We start from the raw sequence: 18,385 nt of genomic DNA, 5'->3' as shown, positions 1-18,385 counted from the left end.
CCATTCTTGAAAAAATACGCATCAATACATAGGCCTATAGCAAGAGATCTGTGTTTATACACTTTAAAGTGTCACAATATTCTAGAATAATGGCTCCTCAATTATTTAACTTGAGAATTTCGCAAAATGTCTAAAATCATCAAATCAAAATTGGTAGCCATAATGAATAACTGTTAGATTTATCCAATGTTAGTGTTTTATTTTGGAGAGGACGGTCATTTCTGCAGTCCCTCAATGTGCCTTAAACGCCTGATCACCTATAACATTGTGTTTTTAAAGAATCGTAAAGAAAACATCACTCTATCCTCACAAATGATTGGAAACCAAGAACTTTAGGACACAACTTAATTGAATTATTTCTTCACATGTACATCACTTTCATATTAAGGATAGATACGTCTTTTTTGGAACGAAATCTTTACTTAAGATCATAATATACAGATTTTCAATAACAATATCAGAGAAAAACATACACCAAAGGCTATTTTTGGCTCTTTGCATGGCTTTTAAATTACCGGAAAACATTGCAACATAAAAACAAATCCCCATCAACTGCAGTTTTTTTTAAGGATCACATGATTGTCTTCACTATTACAAAGAGAAAAGGGTTGCTTTTTTTTGTAAAAGTGAACTATAGCCTATAGGTGTTAAAGGCTGGTAGCCTAATGTGAAGCCAACATTATTGCACAATATAGGAAAATATCAAAATATTAAATTCCACATGTGTTATACAAACACTGACACAAATATCTGTACAATTGCTATGGACAGTCAACCCTGTTTAAAACAAGTTATTTTTTTTCCAAACAAAAACATTAAAATATATTTACCCACTTTAGAGCATGTAACAATTTTACCAATAACAATAATATGTTTTGTAATAATAACACGTTTTGAATGTCCCTCCTGTTAAACCAAATGGAGCCATGGGACGCTTCAGCAGGAAAGGGCTGCCTAATAATAATAATATTAATAACAATAATAATAATATAACATAACATTGTCTTCGTTAAATCTACAAAATGTACAAAATGTGTATTTTTTTCCAATGAAGGTCAATCATTTAAAAACATGTGTACAGCGCATGGTCAGTGTTACACAGGCCTCAGCAGTGGGACGTGGTGGGAATAGTACATGTGGTGGGGGAAAGCCAGCAGTGACTGGCTGCTCGGTGAGTTTGAAGCGGGGCCCCCGGCCGATTCTGGGGCTCCGTTCTCGTGGTAAAGTATGGGAACACGCACAATCCTCTGCGCCGCCGCATGGCTCATGTTGGCCGCCTCCAGCTCCGCGGCCAGCTGCCTTTTCCACTTATTCCTCCGGTTCTGAAACCAGATTTTCACCTGCGTCTCTGTCAAGTGCAGGGACGCAGCCAGGCCGGCCCTCTCCGAGCTGCTCAGGTAGCGCTTGATGTCGAAGGTGGACTCCAGCTGGAAGACCTGACTCCTGGAAAACACCGTGCGCGTCTTCTTCTTTCGACAGTGTTTTTTATCGGAGTCCAGATCGTCCGTTTTCCTCCTCCAGTCGTCTTCCTGGTCTATTTCTTTCTTTGGCTCTTCAGAGTCACTTTCATCAAGCGCGATATCTTCGTCGGCGCTTTCCTCTTTGGCATCTTGGTCTATTTTTTGGAGATCCGGGGATCGCCTGTCCGGTGCCGGCGAAACTTCTCTCAGGCTGGCCTTCTCAGACCCTGGAGGAAGGAACACAAAGGTATTTAAATGTCTTTACACTTAAACATATCCTGAAAGGCAAAACATGTTTCAAAATGAATTATAGACATTTATTATTGGCCTATTGGGGAAATAAACTATGGGAACTTTTGTTGACAAATTCACATTAAGGGATACAGCCAAACTTCCTTATATTGCCAGTGGCTATTTTAAATCCCATAATATGGCATCCCTTCCTGATATGACGTAATGGGCCTTTTGCTCTAAAATAAATCCAAATTCAGATTTTTCTAAAACATTACATTTCTCTCATCAACAAAGTTAATAGTATTTACCTCCAGTCCTGAGATGAGTCCCGAGTGTGTATGGGTACCACCAGGTAGACGCTCTCTCCAAATACTGCGCCGATAGTCCAATTCTCTGTGTGGGCAACTCAAACCGAGGGAAGGACAAGTCCCCGAGCCGAGAGAAGAAGTTGCCTTCAAAGACTCCTCTGGACGAACCGAGGAAGCTTTTGGGCTTCGCTGGTTTGTCTTCGATGTTCAGCAGGTTCTTTATGGAGAACGGAGAGTCTTTTGCAGGTTGGCGAGTCTCTTGCGCATCAGAGTCTGCCATCACAGTTTACTGTCCGATGTGGATCACCATCAAAACTTATCTAGGAAAAGAAACGCTTGAAAAAAAAGATCTTGTTTTATATTAAAACTATGCGAGAGAGAGAGAGAAAGAGAGAGGTGGGAAATCAGCTGATCTGAATGAGAGCTCAGAGATCACTGCGTCAAACTCGCGCTGGATTGCAATGATGAAATGTAAAATGCCAACCGACTTAAAACGCGCTCGGTCTCTGCTATTGGGCAGGTACAATAGCGAATGGGATGTGGGATGAATCCGCGAGGGGCTGTGACGAGAATGGACTCCAAAGAAAAAAGGACCGCGCAAGCGTTTTGGCTTCGGGCTCAACAGTACGCAGCCACTTATCATCCAATTAGAATAAAGAGGAGAACGTCTCGGGGGTTTTGGGACGTGCACGTGCTAAATCACCTGTTAGTAAATTGAATAAATGGTGAAGGGACTATCATACCTCAACGTGGAGCTGTACACAGTTTGGATTTGGCACAAATATTACGCACAGTTTACGCACTAATGCAAGCCACACAAAACAAAAACACACACAAAAAATGACTTCGACTTGAAAAAGGACATCATATTAATTTCGTTTAGCAAGATATGTAATTATAGAAGGTGATTCATGATTGTTTGTAGAATTGTGACATGCTGAAGATCAATGTCATTCATCTGTTATTTGAAACTGATTCGTTCCACCTGTTTGTAACCGGAAAGCAATATACCTGCATTTGTACTGCACCAGATCTCATTGACTTCAATATAATTATATTTTGTCAGGAAGTGCTACAGGCAGACATCAAATTGAATGCTTACCATTGTGACAAAGGCTTTTAAAATCTGCTTTGTACAAAAGCTTGCAAACCCACAGAGGCAGCAGCAGGTGATGCAATGCATGATGAGGATAAACAAGTGTAATAATGGTCTGAATGTAGCAAAAATATATTGTGTAATTAGACCTGATTACATTTGGTCAGATTAGATGATATAACAGAAGATAAAGACACCAATGTAGTTTAAAATGTTCAGCTTTCAAACCGTTTTTCTATGAACAATGCATGTTTTAGACTTCACCAGGCGAGAGGGATTTTAAATGCTGGATTTTTCAACCTTCTCTGACCTCTGGATTGTACTTTAAATGTATTCGGCTCAAAAAACCCTAAAGCAAACACACACAAAAAGTCTGCATGCACCTGTCTTTGGATATAGATACTTTGTTTATCATTAAGTTAATATTCTGCTCAGACTTATTTGTATAGAACGGCAAAATACAAATAAGTGAAGATACAAAATTCAAACAAGATACATTTAAGATTCACTATTTAAACCAAACTTGAAGCAGATGCAGAGCACTAATCATAACAATTGCATTTGCTCAACCTACAAACATGCAGCCTGTCCTTTTAGCTCAGGGAGCGCTCTCCAGCTCTGAAGGACAACACTGTGTTTTGTGAAAAGCTACTTGAATCCCTGCATAATTAGAGGTCTCATAGCTGTGTTAAAGATGGGGGCGGAGAAAGAGGCTATTTGAGCCCGCGTTTGCCGATGCAGAGACAAAAGCAGATAGCTGTGTTTTCATCAGATTATGTTCATTAAGCAGGGGCTTACACAATAGACAGAACAAGTCAGAGTGGATCAGTGGGGGAAACAAGGTCCACTCAATCAATGATTCCAAAAGAACCATGTGTTTCAATTCAGTCATTTTAGTACAATGTTTGGGCAAAACATCTAGAACATTTTGAACCCGTCATAATTACATCTAATTACATCACACATAAAACACTATACTATCAGTGATGACCCATGCCTAAATGATACCTTCATTTCAAATACAAATATAAAATAACTGCTGTTTGATCAGGTATCTCAGTATCAACAATAAATCAGTAAATAAAATGTTATGGTCACAATACTAGAATACTGTTTGATAATATTTTGTTTTTTGTGTAAGTGGAATAATTCAAAATAAGAGAAAACTACTCTTAGAGAATACGTAAAACAGGTCTCTTCATTAATTTTTTACTTGCTTTCTTCTTTTTCTATAGAGTTAGAAACAACATTTGTGGGGCACCAGTGAAAGAGAGCTTTGTTATTCCCTGTTAAAATACATTTTAATAAATGTAATAAAAAAAATGACAATATTTTGGATGTTTGAATTGTAACCGTTTATAACCCTTAACCAAATGGGGATCTGAACATCTACATATTTTAGCAACTCTATCACTGCAGCGGGTATTAATCTGAGTTATTATCCTAATGAATACATATTAGGTACTGCCAGTGATGAATGGATTCCTCATAAGATCATTTTTTTTACAAGGGGTCATCATGGGTAATGGCTATTACAGGTCTGTTAACATAGACACAGCTTGTCTGTGTTGTGTAAAACAATAAACCTCATTTTACACGGCACATGCAGGCAGTGGAAATGTAATCAGCTGAAAAATGATCAGTGAGTCAATTATACAAGGCAGGCTCTTTTCATCTGAAGCACCAGCATAATTAAATTGATATAAAATATCATTAGAGGTGACAGGCTGTTAAATGATGCGGTAATTGACTGTTCTCGAAGCCGTCTCAACTCAGAGTGCTGCTGTCCCTCTGGAGAATGCTGCCATCTAGTGACAGAACTATGTATTCATCATAGACTGTATACATTCATCTGCCTCAGTCACACCACAGAAAGAGGGTTGATTCAGTATAATTCACATTTATTGATATTGCCAAAGTTATTGATAATCGCTCTGTACAGAGAATTTCATGATAAGATGTAAATGATCTACTAGTTTTACATAACGAGGAACTGTACAGTATTTCTGGAGCATATAAGTGAGTGGTACCAGTTCACCTATTTGAGAGTATCCTGCGAAGACAGACTTTCTAAGTTATTCAGCTCAGTCACAGCCGACCCTCTGAAGGCACTGAAACATTCAGAGAAAATCAAAATCTTTAAAAATGGTCATATTGAAACATATGAATCAGTTATTCTATTCTGACATGATTCACCACCATATCTCAATAAACAGAAGAAGAATATGGCCAAGAGGGGGATGGGTAAAGCTGCAACGATTAGTCAATTAACAGAAAACAAAAGCCAACTATTAGAAAATCAATTAAATCAATTATTTATATAAAAATGAGATTTCCTGCTTTTATCAGTTTTATATCATATTTAACTGAATATCTTCTTTTTTTTTTAAAAACATCAACTTGGACTTAAAGAAATGTGGATGTACTTGTTTCACATTTTATAGACCAAGCGATTAAGTTAGAAAATAATCTGCAGTTTATTTGATAACAAAGATAACCGTTAGTGGCAGCTCTATCGATATGACATTTTGTATTCCTAGACTTTTGTAAAAGTTTGACAGAAAGAAAATAGAATAAAAATAACTTTAACCCTAAAGCTGGAGAAATGGAACCACAACATCAGTCACATCATTAGTGCAAACTACTTAACAAAAGAAAACATATAGAACTGCAACAAAACTCTAGAGAAATTCTAGAAGATCTACAGCAAGGCATCGCCCAGAGTCATTTGAGGAGAAGGTAATGGAGGGTAACAAGAGCGGAGTGCAATCCCTCGGGCTCCGATGGATGTGTTCAGTGATCATACTCCTTATCAATGAACTTGGCCATAGTGGATAGCTGGATATTTGTTGTGCCCTCATAAATGGTACCTGCACATGGAGGAGAAACAAAGCATTAGGTTGAATTCCAGCAGCACAAACCAAGGTCCATTTTGTCTAATTCCTCTGCAAAAAACATGAACCTGCAGCTTTCCCTATCAGGACACAAAGGGTCTCATTATGCAGCTCAGCCTGCCGGAGCTCCAGCTGGATAACTCGGGAGCCAAAAGGCTGGTGTTGACAGGAAAAGTGACATGTTGCCCTGGCAGGTTCCCTGGCTGTGTGTTGGTATAATGGCACTGTGAGGGGTCAGACTGGGGGAATTCCTGCAGAGTCCGATTACAGCCACTCGCATCAGCCTTTCCCTCCACCCCACTCTGGTCCAATCACAAACAGCTACACCTGACCTTCCCCCAGCCCTTCAGGAGCGGTGTATTTTTCTATATTGCGGCTTAAAGTGCACCTATCATGCTATTTTTAGGCATATATTATGGGTCTCAGATATATAAAAACATGTCTATGATGTGTTTTTCTCAAAATATAAACAGATCATGCATTTTAGACATCCCTCATATCTATTCCAGTCCTGTTTAGAGAAACGCGGATTTTGGGTCCTTAGCTTAAAAAAAAAAAAAGAGAGGAGGAGGCGGAGCTAATGCCTGATCAGAATTCTACCGGAGATAGTTAAATTCTGCTGTGATAAAACACCATCCTGTTCCAAACCACATCAAGGATTATTTCTGAAACAGTATGGAGCTCAACATTTTTTTCTCTTGTGGGTTTACCACAAGGTGAGTTCCTTTTTTTATTTCTTGCTTTTTAAACATTTGCTCTCCAGTACAGGTTAGCTCTGAGTGTTAGCGATGCTTGCTAATGTAAAAAATACCATATTACATCTAAAACACGTCAGGCATTGTTTCTGATAGCAACTCTCTGTGGGTCCACCATCTGAAATTATGTAATATCGGCAGCAAATCTGTATCCCTGTTTTTAAAAGATGTGGGTACGGAGGAAAAGAGAAAGGGTTTTATTTTCTGACGCTGCGTGAGTTCCCCGACGCACCGGGGACACATATTTATGTATAAAAGATATCAAAAAGTTCATTTTGCATGATAGGTCCCCTTTAAGTCAGTTATCTAAAAGCAGCTCTCATTAAAAAAATGTAAAACAAACATCAATATTTGTTGCGTCATGCTCACCAATTTTACAGTCTCTGTAGTATTTCTCTATGGGGTAGTCCTTGGTGAAGCCTACTCCTCCCATCCATTCGATGCATTTAGATGTTGTAAGGCTTGCAACCTGAGGAAAACAACAAATATTATGACTCAGATAAAGACAGGAAGAAGTTTCGTATATTTTTCAGGAGTTTCTTTGCCATGAAAGCAGTACATGGAATAGATATAAAAACATGCAACTTTTAATGAATGAAACTATAATGAGAGGAATCAAAGTTCAGCAACACATATTGTAAGGGATCGGAACAATTGTGAAAATGTATATAACAGCAAAGTATTATTACAAGGGGGGGAAATCCTTAGAAAAACATCAAATAAAACAGATAACACCAATATTTTCTAGAAATACATTTAAACACGTCCAAAACCCTCAGTGACACCATCATTGTGTTGAGGTGCGGTCACTGGATCAGGTCGTCACCTCTGCAGTGAAGTATTTGGCCATGCAGGCCTCCTTGATGAAAGGTCTCCCGGCTTCCTTCAGACGAGCGGCGTTGTACGTCAGCAGCCGACCGGCTTCAATCTGTGTCGCTACGTGGGCTATTTGGTGCTGCATACCCTGCAAAAACAAAGAGAACCAGAACAACATTAGAACCCATGACCAAATGTGGATAAATACAAACATGTTGTGTGAAGAGGGAAGACTATTGTGAACCTGGAAGTCAAAAATGCGTTGTCCGAACTGCTTTCTCTGTCGGGTGTACGGAATAGTGTTGTCGAAGCAACCCTGTGCCAGACCAATCATCTGAAACACAGACACAAAATGAACACTCATTGGACACGGAATGGAACACATTGAGCCTGTTTTAATTCAATTATTTAAATTAAAGGTTTACCTGAGCGGCAATTCCAATCCTGCCCTCATTCAACATTCCAATAGCGTACTTGTATCCCTGACCAATCTGTCCCAAAATGTTCTTCTCTGGTACCTGCAACAAAAAAGCAAGGACTTAGTCAAAGTCACAGTGTGCATATCTTAAAGGTCACATGTCATGGCCATTTCCACTGATCATAATTCCATTGTTGAGGTCTACTAGAATAGATTTACATTGTTCAATGTTCCAAACTCACATTGGTTTCGCATACAGCATCTCTGTAAACTACGTGTATTCACTCTCTCCACTAAACGGCTCGTTGCAGCTCTTGCCCCCCCCCCTCCCTGTGAGCCCAGTGTGCTCCGATTGGTCGGGACCAGTCGGGACGTTGTGAATCGCGCTGAGCTCCGTGGAGGTGTGATTTCCTTGTTTAGCGATACACAGCGAAACACAGCTGAGCACACACAAAGTCACAGCCGAAGTAAAAACAATAAGTGTGGCTTGATATTGAGTAAGAAAAAGGTTGATAAACGCTGTGAGAATGGGTCTGCAGAGAGAATGGGTCTGCAGAGAGAATTTCGCCGCGATCCCAACTGTCTGTTATCAGCCTGCAGCCCGGGAGGAGAAATCAGCAGAGCTGCTTGCACTGAGTGTGTGAGGAAGTCCGTGGATTGGTCAATTTGGACCAAACAGCGGGGGCTTAACGTAACGGCTCCGCGGACGTAACGTAACGGCTCCACGGATTGGTCCATTTCGTTCCGGGGACGACATGACATCATGATGTACCCGGAAGAATCAAATGGACAGTGACGTATCTCCAACGAGGCGTTTTGGGGAGGTATTTTCTGTGTTACGGCCCGTCCACACAGCAGCTTTGAACAAATCTTGAAAATCTTGGAGCTGGGTGTGTCTGACAGCTTGGGGATTTTTTGCGAGCAACACGACCAACAACCAATCACATGAATCTCCCGCCCCCGACATACAAAGCAAAAAAAAACGGGGATTTTATGCGAGCAATATATATATATATATATATAAACTCCCCAAACAGGCGAAAACCTACCAGTTTCACCCACTGTCTCTGGCACCTCCCTCCATGCCTGGTTCCTCCGGTTTGTATCCCGGTAAATAGTCTGGTCGTAAACAACCGGGTGATTTGCTACTGTAATTTCTCGTTTGGAATATGAGGAAATGAACTGCGGTCTGGCTCTCCCAGCTTACACGCGGTTTGATTGGCTAGAGCTTCTACTGTCAGATTTGCATAAACGGGTTTGATTGGCTGACGCTTCCAGCTCAGCTTCAAAAGTTGAACATTGCTCAACTTTTGAATCCTGAACATCCTGGAAATCCTGGAAATCTTCGCTTCGCTCCCCCACAATGCAGTTCGGCGACAAGCGAGGAAAAGTGACGTCATCCCCATTCAAAGTCAATGGGCAGAGAAGCGTTGGAAGCGGTGGAAGAATCGTCTAAAGCTGCTGTGTGGACGGGCCATTAGAGTTTACTTGCTACAGGGTGTACTTTGAGGGTTTTGACTCTGCACACCGTTTACATGCATAAAAACCTTCATAACACACAAGGGGACGGGTAATAACCGGAAAAGCATGACATGTGACCTTTAATGGAGCAGTAAAAGGTGTTCTGTGTTACCTTGACATTGTCAAAGTTGAGCGGGCAGGTGGAGGATGAACGCAGGCCAAGCTTGTTCTCCTTCTTGCCAATCTCAAGCCCCTCTGTGTCCCGGTCCACGATGAAGCAGGTGATGCCTTTGTACCCCTGTCAAACCAAAGGGAGTTTTTTCTTCACATTCTGTTGATCATAGCGGCACCATCTTTTTTAGTTAGAGAGGTCTCAGTTTAAATGTGACAATTTCAGTGTGATTTGGCTAGTTTGTATTACATGTTAACAATCGCTATCAAGAGCTCAAATGCATTTAAGATATGAGGGAAAATCTGATTTCTTTGCGACGTGAGATGATGAAATAAGGTATATTTAAATTAAGACTTTCCTAGAGAAATACCATTAAATGATTTAAGCTGAAAAAATCGAACAAGAATACAACGATGTGTAGTTACTCACAGCAGAGGGGTCTACATTGGCCATGACCAGGAAGACACCTGCATGCTCTGCATTGCTGATCCACATCTTGGAACCATTGATGATGTAATAGTCCTTGTGTTTTTCAGCACGTGTCTTCAGAGAGAAGGCATCACTCCCCGACTCTGCTTCAGAGAGGCAGAAGCTTCCAACCTGTGTGACATGAAACAGGCAGTATAATGGAATTCAGAGAAGCTTAGTGTTATATGCCATACACGGAGAGCCAATATGTCACAGTCCTCACCATGTCAGTGGACAGTCGGTTGAGGTAATGCTCTTTCTGAGCTGCTGTACCCAGGTTGCTAAACAGTGTGTTGATCAGTGTGTTCTGGATGTCACAGAGCACCGCCACAGAGGGGTCCACCTTCGCCAGCTCCTCGATGACCAGAATGGAAGAGAAGAAGGTGGAGCCAGTGCCGTTGTACTCTGGGTCAATCTCAATGCCCATGAGCTGTGAAAGTAAATTCAACATCAGAGTCAGTGATAGAAAGAAAACACTGGATTATGCATAATGTGTGTTAATTCACAATTTAACAAATTACATACACCCTGTTCAAAGAGAGACGTCAGCACTTCCTGGTCCATCACAGAGTTTTCATCCATCTTTGACACAAACGGAGCAATGCGTTCTTGTGCATATTTTTTAACTGTTGAAGAACAAAACACATGTAAAGAGTTTAAGGGAATGTCTGTCTCCAGCTGTCAGCATCAGCAGATCATGTGTCCAGCAGATGTCCAGCTCACCTGCTTCCTTCATCATGCTCTCCTCCTCTGAAAAGGTTTGAAGGGGAGGAAAGGAGACAACCCCCTGGTCTGTGGATGTTTCTGTGGCAGGATGGGTAGACCTGCTCCTCCATCCAGCCTGACATGCACCCCATGGTCGACAGATCTGTCTGCACGACTGAAACCAGGACAGACAACAGTGTTTTAAATGTATATATGTGTACTGAAGTTAATGCAAGCTTTGAACAAAAGTGCGACACAGCCATGTCGGCCATTATTCACCACCAATATGAAGTTGATTAATTATTTCAGTGATACTCGTTTGTGTTTTATGATAGCATTAGCAGTATGCTAACAACATCAACATCGTCATAAGAGCCAGTCGGGTTATGTGACGTAGTTCAAGGATAAGGGACTTATACAGAGGAAAGTATTTTAAAAATCAGTGCCGAAACAAGACAAATGTTATAAACTGGGACAATAGTATTCAGTCTCACCTTTGAGAAAATCCTGACCAGTGGTGCAGCCATGACTTCTTACGAAATGTGATGTGATGCTGCTTTCAAGTGCCTCATATGACAATCGGACACTCAACTTGTATGGTCAAAGCGTGATTGCGAAAACTGTACTGTAAGTACAGCACAATCAACCAATCAGGATGCCCTTTAATAGGTTTAAACAAAAAAAATATGGGAGTGCTTTACTGTGTGTGGAAGAAAGGCATGCTAATTTTGAATATATGATTTGTTTTACTGAATTAAAGACCGTGTCATAGCTACAGTGAATACATGAATGGGACAAAATCCGGCTTCGTGGGAACCCGGATAAAACAAAACATTCTAAAAGGTATTTGAGAAGTGTATCCCAGACAGTTTTTTTTATAATATGATCGTCTTTTGTAAAGGTCAATATGTATATAATTTGTTTTACCTACAGTACACGAAGGCAGCAGATGCGTTTCCGGGGACAAGGATTACTGACGTATCAGCAAAAACGGAAGCTTTCACCTGTTAACAATCCAGGGCCCACTTTCCCCCTTTTTTCTGTTTAGCGATAATGTTACTTTGACGCTGAAAGGTTGGATACGAGCTGCGCGACGGATAGCGTTAGATAATCGTTTTGAATAATTATGAAAAGTACGATAAAGGGTCGAGCTAGCTCAGCTGGGCAATGTTAGCATAGTTGTTGCTATGAGCTAACAATCAACATAGGCTACTAACGTCCTTTCACTTACCTACTGAAGGATATCAGCAGTACAAGTTGCTGAGCGTTACACCATTCCTCTGGGATAATTCCAGGTTCAACACAGAAGGAGGATGGAAGAGATAAAAACCGAGCCTGTGGATTTTGTTAAGGAATTTCAAGAATACCTGACACAACAAACTCAGCATGTCAACATGATCTCAGGCTCTGTTTGTGGTGAAAAGGAGTCAGGGCAGCCCTTTCAAGCCGGTAAGATTTGAGTACAATTCATTATAAACAGATATATTTGTTAAAGGTAAAATACTAAAGTCATTGTGTGTCTGGTTTTAGTTGCCCCCAGGAGTGAGCAGAACGGTCTGGATCCTCCCTCGGTGGAGGTGAGCCTACCTGTCGAGGATGGGCCAGAAGTTCAGATAGACGGCCTAGAAAGGACCATCGATGGGAAATACAAGTGTAGCTACTGCAGCTATGCAAACAAAGGCATGGCTCGTTTAATAGAGCACACCCGCATCCACACAGGTCAGTGTTAACATTGCATTCATTCATAAGGGCAACACCATGTCTAAACATCTATCTGCATCACAGATCATTCATGGTGAACACCCTTTTTAGTGAAAAGAACAATGCTGTATAAGGTATGATTTAATCAGAAGGTCCCCGGCATAAGTAAAGGATGGAAAATACATTTTAAAACAGTAACATTGTGCGAGTCTCTTCAAGATTTCAAAGCCTTTATTGTCATATATATATATATATATATATATATATATATGACAATAAAGGCTTTGAAATCTCAAATATATATATTGACATTACATTTTGTTTTAATAGGCTCTGCTCTTTACTTCCTTACAGATTTTGTATTAGTCACTTGTGAGAATATTCACACTTACCCTGTTAACGAAACTTCACCACGATCATCTAACTATACATTTCTAATGTTTGCATTGACCTCAAATCCTAAATCTTCCCATCACTAATCATCAAGTCCTTTACTGTTCAATTTCTTGTGCTGAACACATACAACATTGTACTTACAACCTCATAACTGTTGACTCTTTCACAATAAAGTTTGTTTGACTATAACCATTTTGCTCTTAATTTCTTCCCTAGGAGAAAAGCCTCATCGCTGCCAGCTGTGCCCGTTTGCTTCAGCGTACGAGCGCCACTTGGAAGCCCACATGCGCTCGCACACAGGAGAGAAGCCGTACAAATGTGACCTCTGCGCCTTCTGCTGTAGCGACCGCAGCAACCTGTCTCACCACCGCCGCCGCCGCCACAAGCTCCTCCCAACGAGGGCCGTCCGCTCTCCGTTCACCAATAAGAGAATGCTGACCTCCCTGCAGAAGAGGACCGGCTCACCGGGCTTTACCAGGCGACTACTCATCAACTTAAACTCTCACTCCATGACGATGCCAAAATCAGATTATCTGAATAACTTTTCTCACAAGATCCATCACAATTTGAACAGCAGTGAGAACTTGGATGAGAATGACCGTCACAACAGAGGTGCTAATGGTTTCACTTTTACTAACCCACTGGACCAGTTGTCTACACTTGCCGGCCAGTTAGCAGACCTCCATCCTCGTGCATCCCCAGACAGAGAGTCCTTTAAAGACGAGAAGCCCATCATCATTCACCAGATCTCTAGTGAACCTATAGCGATGTGTTCAAATCAAGTGCAGACTTCACCTCCTAAAAATGAATCTCCCACCTCAGGCTGCAGGAGTTACAGTCCTGTTCCCGGCCTGGGCTTTGACAACAGCATGCACACTCTTACTGCGAGTGTTAGCAGCCAGCCGAGCTCACCCCCCCCTGCCCTGACCACATCCGAGCAACTGCTGTTAAATAAATGCGAGCACTGTGATATTCACTTTCAGGATTATATCCTCTACACCATTCACATGGGCTGCCATGGTTACGAGCACCCATTCCAGTGTAACATCTGTGGGCACATGTGCACTGACAAATACAACTTTTCATGCCATTTTGCCCGTGGACAACATAAAAAGTGATTCCTTCATAATGGAGTCTTGAATCCTTATGTATTGTATTGCATCAAGGTGACTGATTTACATTTTCAATTTTTTTTCTTATGTAGAGTTTTACAATTCCCTTTTTGTTTTATACTAACTTTATTGTTGCCTTACTGCAGTTCTACATGGCTGTAAGCTTTTCATATTAGTTTTGAATGAATACATACAACGGGTAAACCTACCAACAGTAACATCTTGCAACAGTAAAACACATTGAAGCTCACTAAATTGTCTTTTCAACTCATCGTCAGTATTACATTACATGTCACCTGTTAGAAGCTTTTATCCAAAGCGACTTACATACTCAATACTGTGGGCAATCCCCACAGGAGCAATTTGGGGTGAAGTGTCTAGCCCAGGGACACAACGACATGCTGACTGAAGTGGGGTTTGAACCTGTGACCCCCTGATCCCAACACCAACGCACAACCCACTGCACCACACGCCTCCCAGTATAAGTAAGGGCATTGTGACCACTGTCCTTCTGTGCCATTGCAGCTGCTTGTGTTTGATTATGTTGTCTCACTACTCTGCGGTGAATTACCGTACACATAGGCGGTTATGTATGAGACATTTTTTATGAAATACCAACAGTGTTTAACATTTTGAAAGTGTCAGCCATATCAGGAAGATAGATTTCAATATCCTTTTCTTGTTACTTATTTATTCCCATAAAACAATTTTATATTTATCTTTTTTATTTAGTAGTTTTTTCTTACACATTTTAGGACAAATCTAATTTCACTAGCTGCTGTGTATAGTAGATGTTAAGACACTGTTGAGGTCTCTGTGACTCCAAGATATAATGTGACGTAATAATAATTTATATTTGAATGAATAGCTTTCTCATTGTGTGAATCATGGTCTAAAGTTAAGACAGGGTAACTTGTTTGTTTGTGATTATCTTTGTATGAACAGAAAGTAAACATCTGAGCTCAATGGGTTTTATCTCTTTAGTCATAAGTATAGCATTTGTTTACTGACCCCATATTCCAGTGATGTGTAAATTGGAATACATTGTCTTTGTTTGACTTAGTGCCACAATCACCAGCAAAAGTACATTTAATGAACATGAAATATTTACAGTGTCTTGCATTTACTTGTGTTTTTGAAGCGATTAAATCTGCCTTTGTGAAAATTCAAACAAGTTCAAATCATTTATTTTCATTTATGATTCTCAACAGGATTTCTTTTTTCTCGTGATCAAAAACATCCACTGCTCTTTCCACCACACGTTCCACATCAATGTCCTCTTCTTTGGTGAAAGACGCTTCCTCTAGGAACTGTCTCCGCAGGTTGTGAAGAAACGTTGCTTTAGACTCGTTCAGCTGAGCGGCCAAAGACCTCATGTGCTCAGGGGCGACTTGATTCTCTGGAATTAAGGGGACACAATTATCAAAACAATTTGTGTTGGAGACAGTATTTTAGTTTTTATAAGAAAGGCCACCTAATCGTGACGTCTGTAGTCAACCAGAGTAGAAAAGACTACAATTCCCACGGCTCCTCCTCTAAAGTGACAGTGATGGGCAGAAAGACGCCTTCGAGGCACAGTTTTTAACCGTTCAATTACCCTTTAAGTTATCAAGTTATATAAGCCTTAACAAAGAAAGAAAGCAAAAAACAATACCTAAGTTGTTTGTTATTATATTTGAGTTTTGCCTCTTTGTTTTGACTATTGTAAAGGCCTCTTTTCTTTGTTACATGTGTAAAAGTTTGTTATTTTATTTTGAGCAAACCCATTGCATAATATCATCCAAACCATCGGAGGCCAAGCAACTCATCAACTGTAAGTAACACAAATATAAAGGAAAGAAAAATAGTTAAAAATGTCTGTTTAAGGCGTCGAGTGGCTTGATAGAAAACAAGGAAGGAAGCCACGACAATCTGCTCCAATTGACACACTATTTGAAATGTGTGGTATTAATAATGAGGCTCACACACAACTGACCTCTGGCAGTCCTCATGGCTTCAGATATACGGCGTCGACAGGCCTGGTCAGTCTGATGGACAACACTAGAGGCACACTTCAGGCGGTCTGCCTCCTGCACAGCATGAGACCACAAAAAGAGCTGAACTCTTAAGGCGAATATACTGACAGATGATTATGATTTTAACATTATTCTCATTTCTTTGTCAAACTTTATGATCATGGTAGGAGGGAAAACGTTTTCTTAAAGTCTGTAGATTATGATCTGTAGGCCGGGGTATCTCTGAAGCATGAAACAACTTAATTTAAAAGGTTTCTTGGTACACATGCATTTAACAAATAAAGTCCTGCTTTTCGAAACTACTGGCTATTCTGCACCATTTTGATTAATTGTTCAGCCCTTACTGCAACACAAACGCATGTAAAGTGGCATCATTTGCTTTCATTATTACGATGACGTACCTTTTGTTCTGTGTTGTCTTCAGCCGGGCTCAGTGGGTTGCTCAGGGCCGAGGAGATCGACTCCATCACCCTCTGCCTGAGTACAAGCCAGACAGAGAAAGAAATGGCAACAAATGAATACTTATTTATGTTTTTGAAATACAGTAATTGGTGGTAATAACTCTGCCGTCTTACATGTCACATTCGGACAAATCATCTGTGGTGTTGAGTGAAATGCTGTTAGTCTCCCATGAGTTCTTCTGTGGATTTGGAGACTCCAGGCGCTTCACCATGTCCAATATCACTTCAGTGGGAATGGGTTTAGACCTGCTCTGGTTTCTGCTGATGCAGGACTCCGCATCACACTGCAGATACACCTGGCAGAAACCCAGCGAATCTAAAAAAAAAACATTCAAATTAGTTAAATGGCCTAAATCTTGCAAAACTACCAGTATTGCCCTTCACAACAGTTCATTTAGCAGTCTATGCTGTAGACAGAAAGTGCTTACACTTTCTTGCAAGTTGGTACACTTCATATCTCATGCTTGGATAGTAGAAGTTGTCATCCAGTAGAAAGAGGAGTGGTGCCCGGTCAGCCTGTGAGCGGTCCTCAGCTCCAGGCTGTATCAGAGGGAGGATGCATTGATTCCATGCTGCCCTGTTGATCTGACAGCTGCTCGGAAGCTCTGCCAAAACTCCAGGTTTCTCCAAGAACTGCTCGATGCACTGCAAAACTGCCTGTCTGTGTAACTTCCATTCAGTGTGCTAAAGAGAGGGAAAGAGTCAATCAATGACACCTTTTTAATGCATGCTGGAAATATGAAATTGTAATGGCACAATTCATTATGGACAAAACTAAAACCAAAAGGATGAAAATACCTATCATACTTTTCAGTGACTACATGTGTCTTAGTAAGCGTTTGGTCGATACAATGTCAGAGCCTGAGTTGTCAAACAATCCGAAACCCAAAGTTCCTGTTGAATGTAAAACAAACCAGCAAAAATGTTGCCTTTTTTCCTCTTTTTCTGTGTAATCTATTATCGTACCCTTGAAATCGTTAATAAACGTATTATTCTTGTAATACAAGAATACTACTCTACTAGTTTTGGAAACCAATGTCATTACATGGCACTTTACATGTTTTTTTGGGGGGGTTATGGGACCAATGAAGCTTATCCATCTTTATTACTTCTTGCAGTTTGACACCGTCTTCCTCCCCTCTGGTCTGAAACGCCTGCTCGGGGATCAGGTCATCATACGGCACAACGCTGGCTCTCCAGCCGCGCTGTGCAGCGGAGCGGAGGACTCTGCCGGCCAGAAAGGACTTCCCGGCAGCAGGGAGCCCGCAAAGGACACACAGGCAGGCCGGAGTCCGGGACAAACATCCGGCTTCCTCCGCTGCCATGAGCTACCAGACTGCCGCCTTAAAGTTAATATTTTTTACATGTTGTGGCTATGGGTGGTTGCAGTTGACAGCTAACTTCCGCATCCTTCGACCTCAAAACACTAGTAAACATGTGACTTCCGGCCAAAACCCTTTCAAAATAAAAGGCAAAGGGAGCAAGTTCTACTAATTGAGGTTATATATGTTCAATTAGGCAAATGTACAGGTGTACTAGATGGAAAGTATGGTCATGTGATTGAAATCAATTGTTGCATATGTTGTGGCTATGGGTGGTTGCAGTTGACAGCTAACTTCCGCATCCTTCGACCTCAAAACACTACATTTCCAGCCGAAATCCTTTCAAAATAAAAGGCAAAGGGAGAAAGTTCTACTTAATTGAGGTTATATGTTAAATTAGGCTAATTTACAGGTGTACTAGATGGAAAGTGTGGTCATGTGATTGAAATAAATATTTGCATATAATGGGAAATTAGGTAATTTACATTTTGTAGAAAAAAAACCTCTATGCTTCTTAAACAAAAATGTTTGCTTTTTCTCATCTTGAAATATATATTTTTCACCTTTTAAAAAGCCTTCAAATGAAACAAC

General features: G+C 40.8%; 4 protein-coding genes across 4 annotated transcripts; 1 reads left to right on the top strand and 3 right to left on the bottom strand.

Annotated features, from left to right (window-relative positions):
• Nucleotides 1-302: 302 nt before the first annotated feature.
• LOC117543796 (homeobox protein HMX3-B) lies at nucleotides 303-2,490 on the bottom strand. The gene is made up of 2 exons (XM_034212368.1): nucleotides 2,003-2,490; nucleotides 303-1,687 (listed from the first exon to the last, which is right to left on the bottom strand). Exons 1-2 carry the CDS (start codon nucleotides 2,280-2,282, stop codon nucleotides 1,095-1,097), a joined length of 873 nt encoding a protein of 290 aa, XP_034068259.1. The 5' UTR covers nucleotides 2,283-2,490; the 3' UTR covers nucleotides 303-1,094.
• Nucleotides 2,491-4,982: 2,492 nt separating this feature from the next.
• acadsb (acyl-CoA dehydrogenase short/branched chain) lies at nucleotides 4,983-11,414 on the bottom strand. The gene is made up of 11 exons (XM_034212333.1): nucleotides 11,282-11,414; nucleotides 10,806-10,962; nucleotides 10,608-10,708; nucleotides 10,306-10,512; nucleotides 10,044-10,214; nucleotides 9,615-9,740; nucleotides 7,989-8,081; nucleotides 7,808-7,897; nucleotides 7,574-7,711; nucleotides 7,117-7,216; nucleotides 4,983-5,968 (listed from the first exon to the last, which is right to left on the bottom strand). The coding sequence occupies exons 1-11, from the start codon at nucleotides 11,312-11,314 to the stop codon at nucleotides 5,892-5,894; spliced, it is 1,293 nt and encodes a 430-aa protein (XP_034068224.1). The 5' UTR covers nucleotides 11,315-11,414; the 3' UTR covers nucleotides 4,983-5,891.
• LOC117543781 (zinc finger protein Pegasus-like) lies at nucleotides 10,910-15,167 on the top strand. Its single transcript, XM_034212344.1, has 4 exons — nucleotides 10,910-11,630; nucleotides 11,721-12,236; nucleotides 12,318-12,506; nucleotides 13,101-15,167. The coding sequence occupies exons 2-4, from the start codon at nucleotides 12,101-12,103 to the stop codon at nucleotides 14,000-14,002; spliced, it is 1,227 nt and encodes a 408-aa protein (XP_034068235.1). The 5' UTR covers nucleotides 10,910-11,630; nucleotides 11,721-12,100; the 3' UTR covers nucleotides 14,003-15,167.
• Nucleotides 15,156-17,884, bottom strand: LOC117543788 (L-seryl-tRNA(Sec) kinase). The gene is made up of 6 exons (XM_034212357.1): nucleotides 17,582-17,884; nucleotides 16,901-17,156; nucleotides 16,587-16,788; nucleotides 16,413-16,488; nucleotides 15,972-16,065; nucleotides 15,156-15,395 (listed from the first exon to the last, which is right to left on the bottom strand). The coding sequence occupies exons 1-6, from the start codon at nucleotides 17,795-17,797 to the stop codon at nucleotides 15,178-15,180; spliced, it is 1,062 nt and encodes a 353-aa protein (XP_034068248.1). The 5' UTR covers nucleotides 17,798-17,884; the 3' UTR covers nucleotides 15,156-15,177.
• Between the last annotated feature and the right edge of the window lie 501 nt (nucleotides 17,885-18,385).

This window comes from Gymnodraco acuticeps, unplaced genomic scaffold (genome assembly GCF_902827175.1).
Source record: "Gymnodraco acuticeps unplaced genomic scaffold, fGymAcu1.1, whole genome shotgun sequence".
NCBI lineage: Eukaryota > Metazoa > Chordata > Actinopteri > Perciformes > Bathydraconidae > Gymnodraco > Gymnodraco acuticeps.
This window is presented reverse-complemented; position numbering and strand designations above follow the sequence as displayed.

Excerpts from the sequence above, each read along its gene's own strand:
- LOC117543796 (XM_034212368.1), bottom strand. The coding sequence starts at position 2,282 with ATGGCAGACTCTGATGCGCAAGAGACTCGCCAACCTGCAAAAGACTCT. Across the intron at positions 1,688-2,002 it reads GACTCATCTCAGGACTGGAG|GGTCTGAGAAGGCCAGCCTG; the intron begins GTAAATACTATT and ends TCCTTCCTCCAG.
- LOC117543781 (XM_034212344.1), top strand. The coding sequence starts at position 12,101 with ATGGAAGAGATAAAAACCGAGCCTGTGGATTTTGTTAAGGAATTTCAA. Across the intron at positions 12,237-12,317 it reads AGGGCAGCCCTTTCAAGCCG|TTGCCCCCAGGAGTGAGCAG; the intron begins GTAAGATTTGAG and ends GTCTGGTTTTAG. Across the intron at positions 12,507-13,100 it reads GCACACCCGCATCCACACAG|GAGAAAAGCCTCATCGCTGC; the intron begins GTCAGTGTTAAC and ends TTTCTTCCCTAG.
- LOC117543788 (XM_034212357.1), bottom strand. The coding sequence starts at position 17,797 with ATGGCAGCGGAGGAAGCCGGATGTTTGTCCCGGACTCCGGCCTGCCTG. Across the intron at positions 17,157-17,581 it reads ACGGTGTCAAACTGCAAGAA|CACACTGAATGGAAGTTACA; the intron begins GTAATAAAGATG and ends CCCTCTCTTTAG. Across the intron at positions 16,066-16,412 it reads AAGACAACACAGAACAAAAG|GAGGCAGACCGCCTGAAGTG; the intron begins GTACGTCATCGT and ends CATGCTGTGCAG.
- acadsb (XM_034212333.1), bottom strand. The coding sequence starts at position 11,314 with ATGGCTGCACCACTGGTCAGGATTTTCTCAAAG. Across the intron at positions 10,963-11,281 it reads TGGTCAGGATTTTCTCAAAG|TCGTGCAGACAGATCTGTCG; the intron begins GTGAGACTGAAT and ends TCCTGGTTTCAG. Across the intron at positions 7,217-7,573 it reads CCAAATACTTCACTGCAGAG|GTTGCAAGCCTTACAACATC; the intron begins GTGACGACCTGA and ends TGTTTTCCTCAG.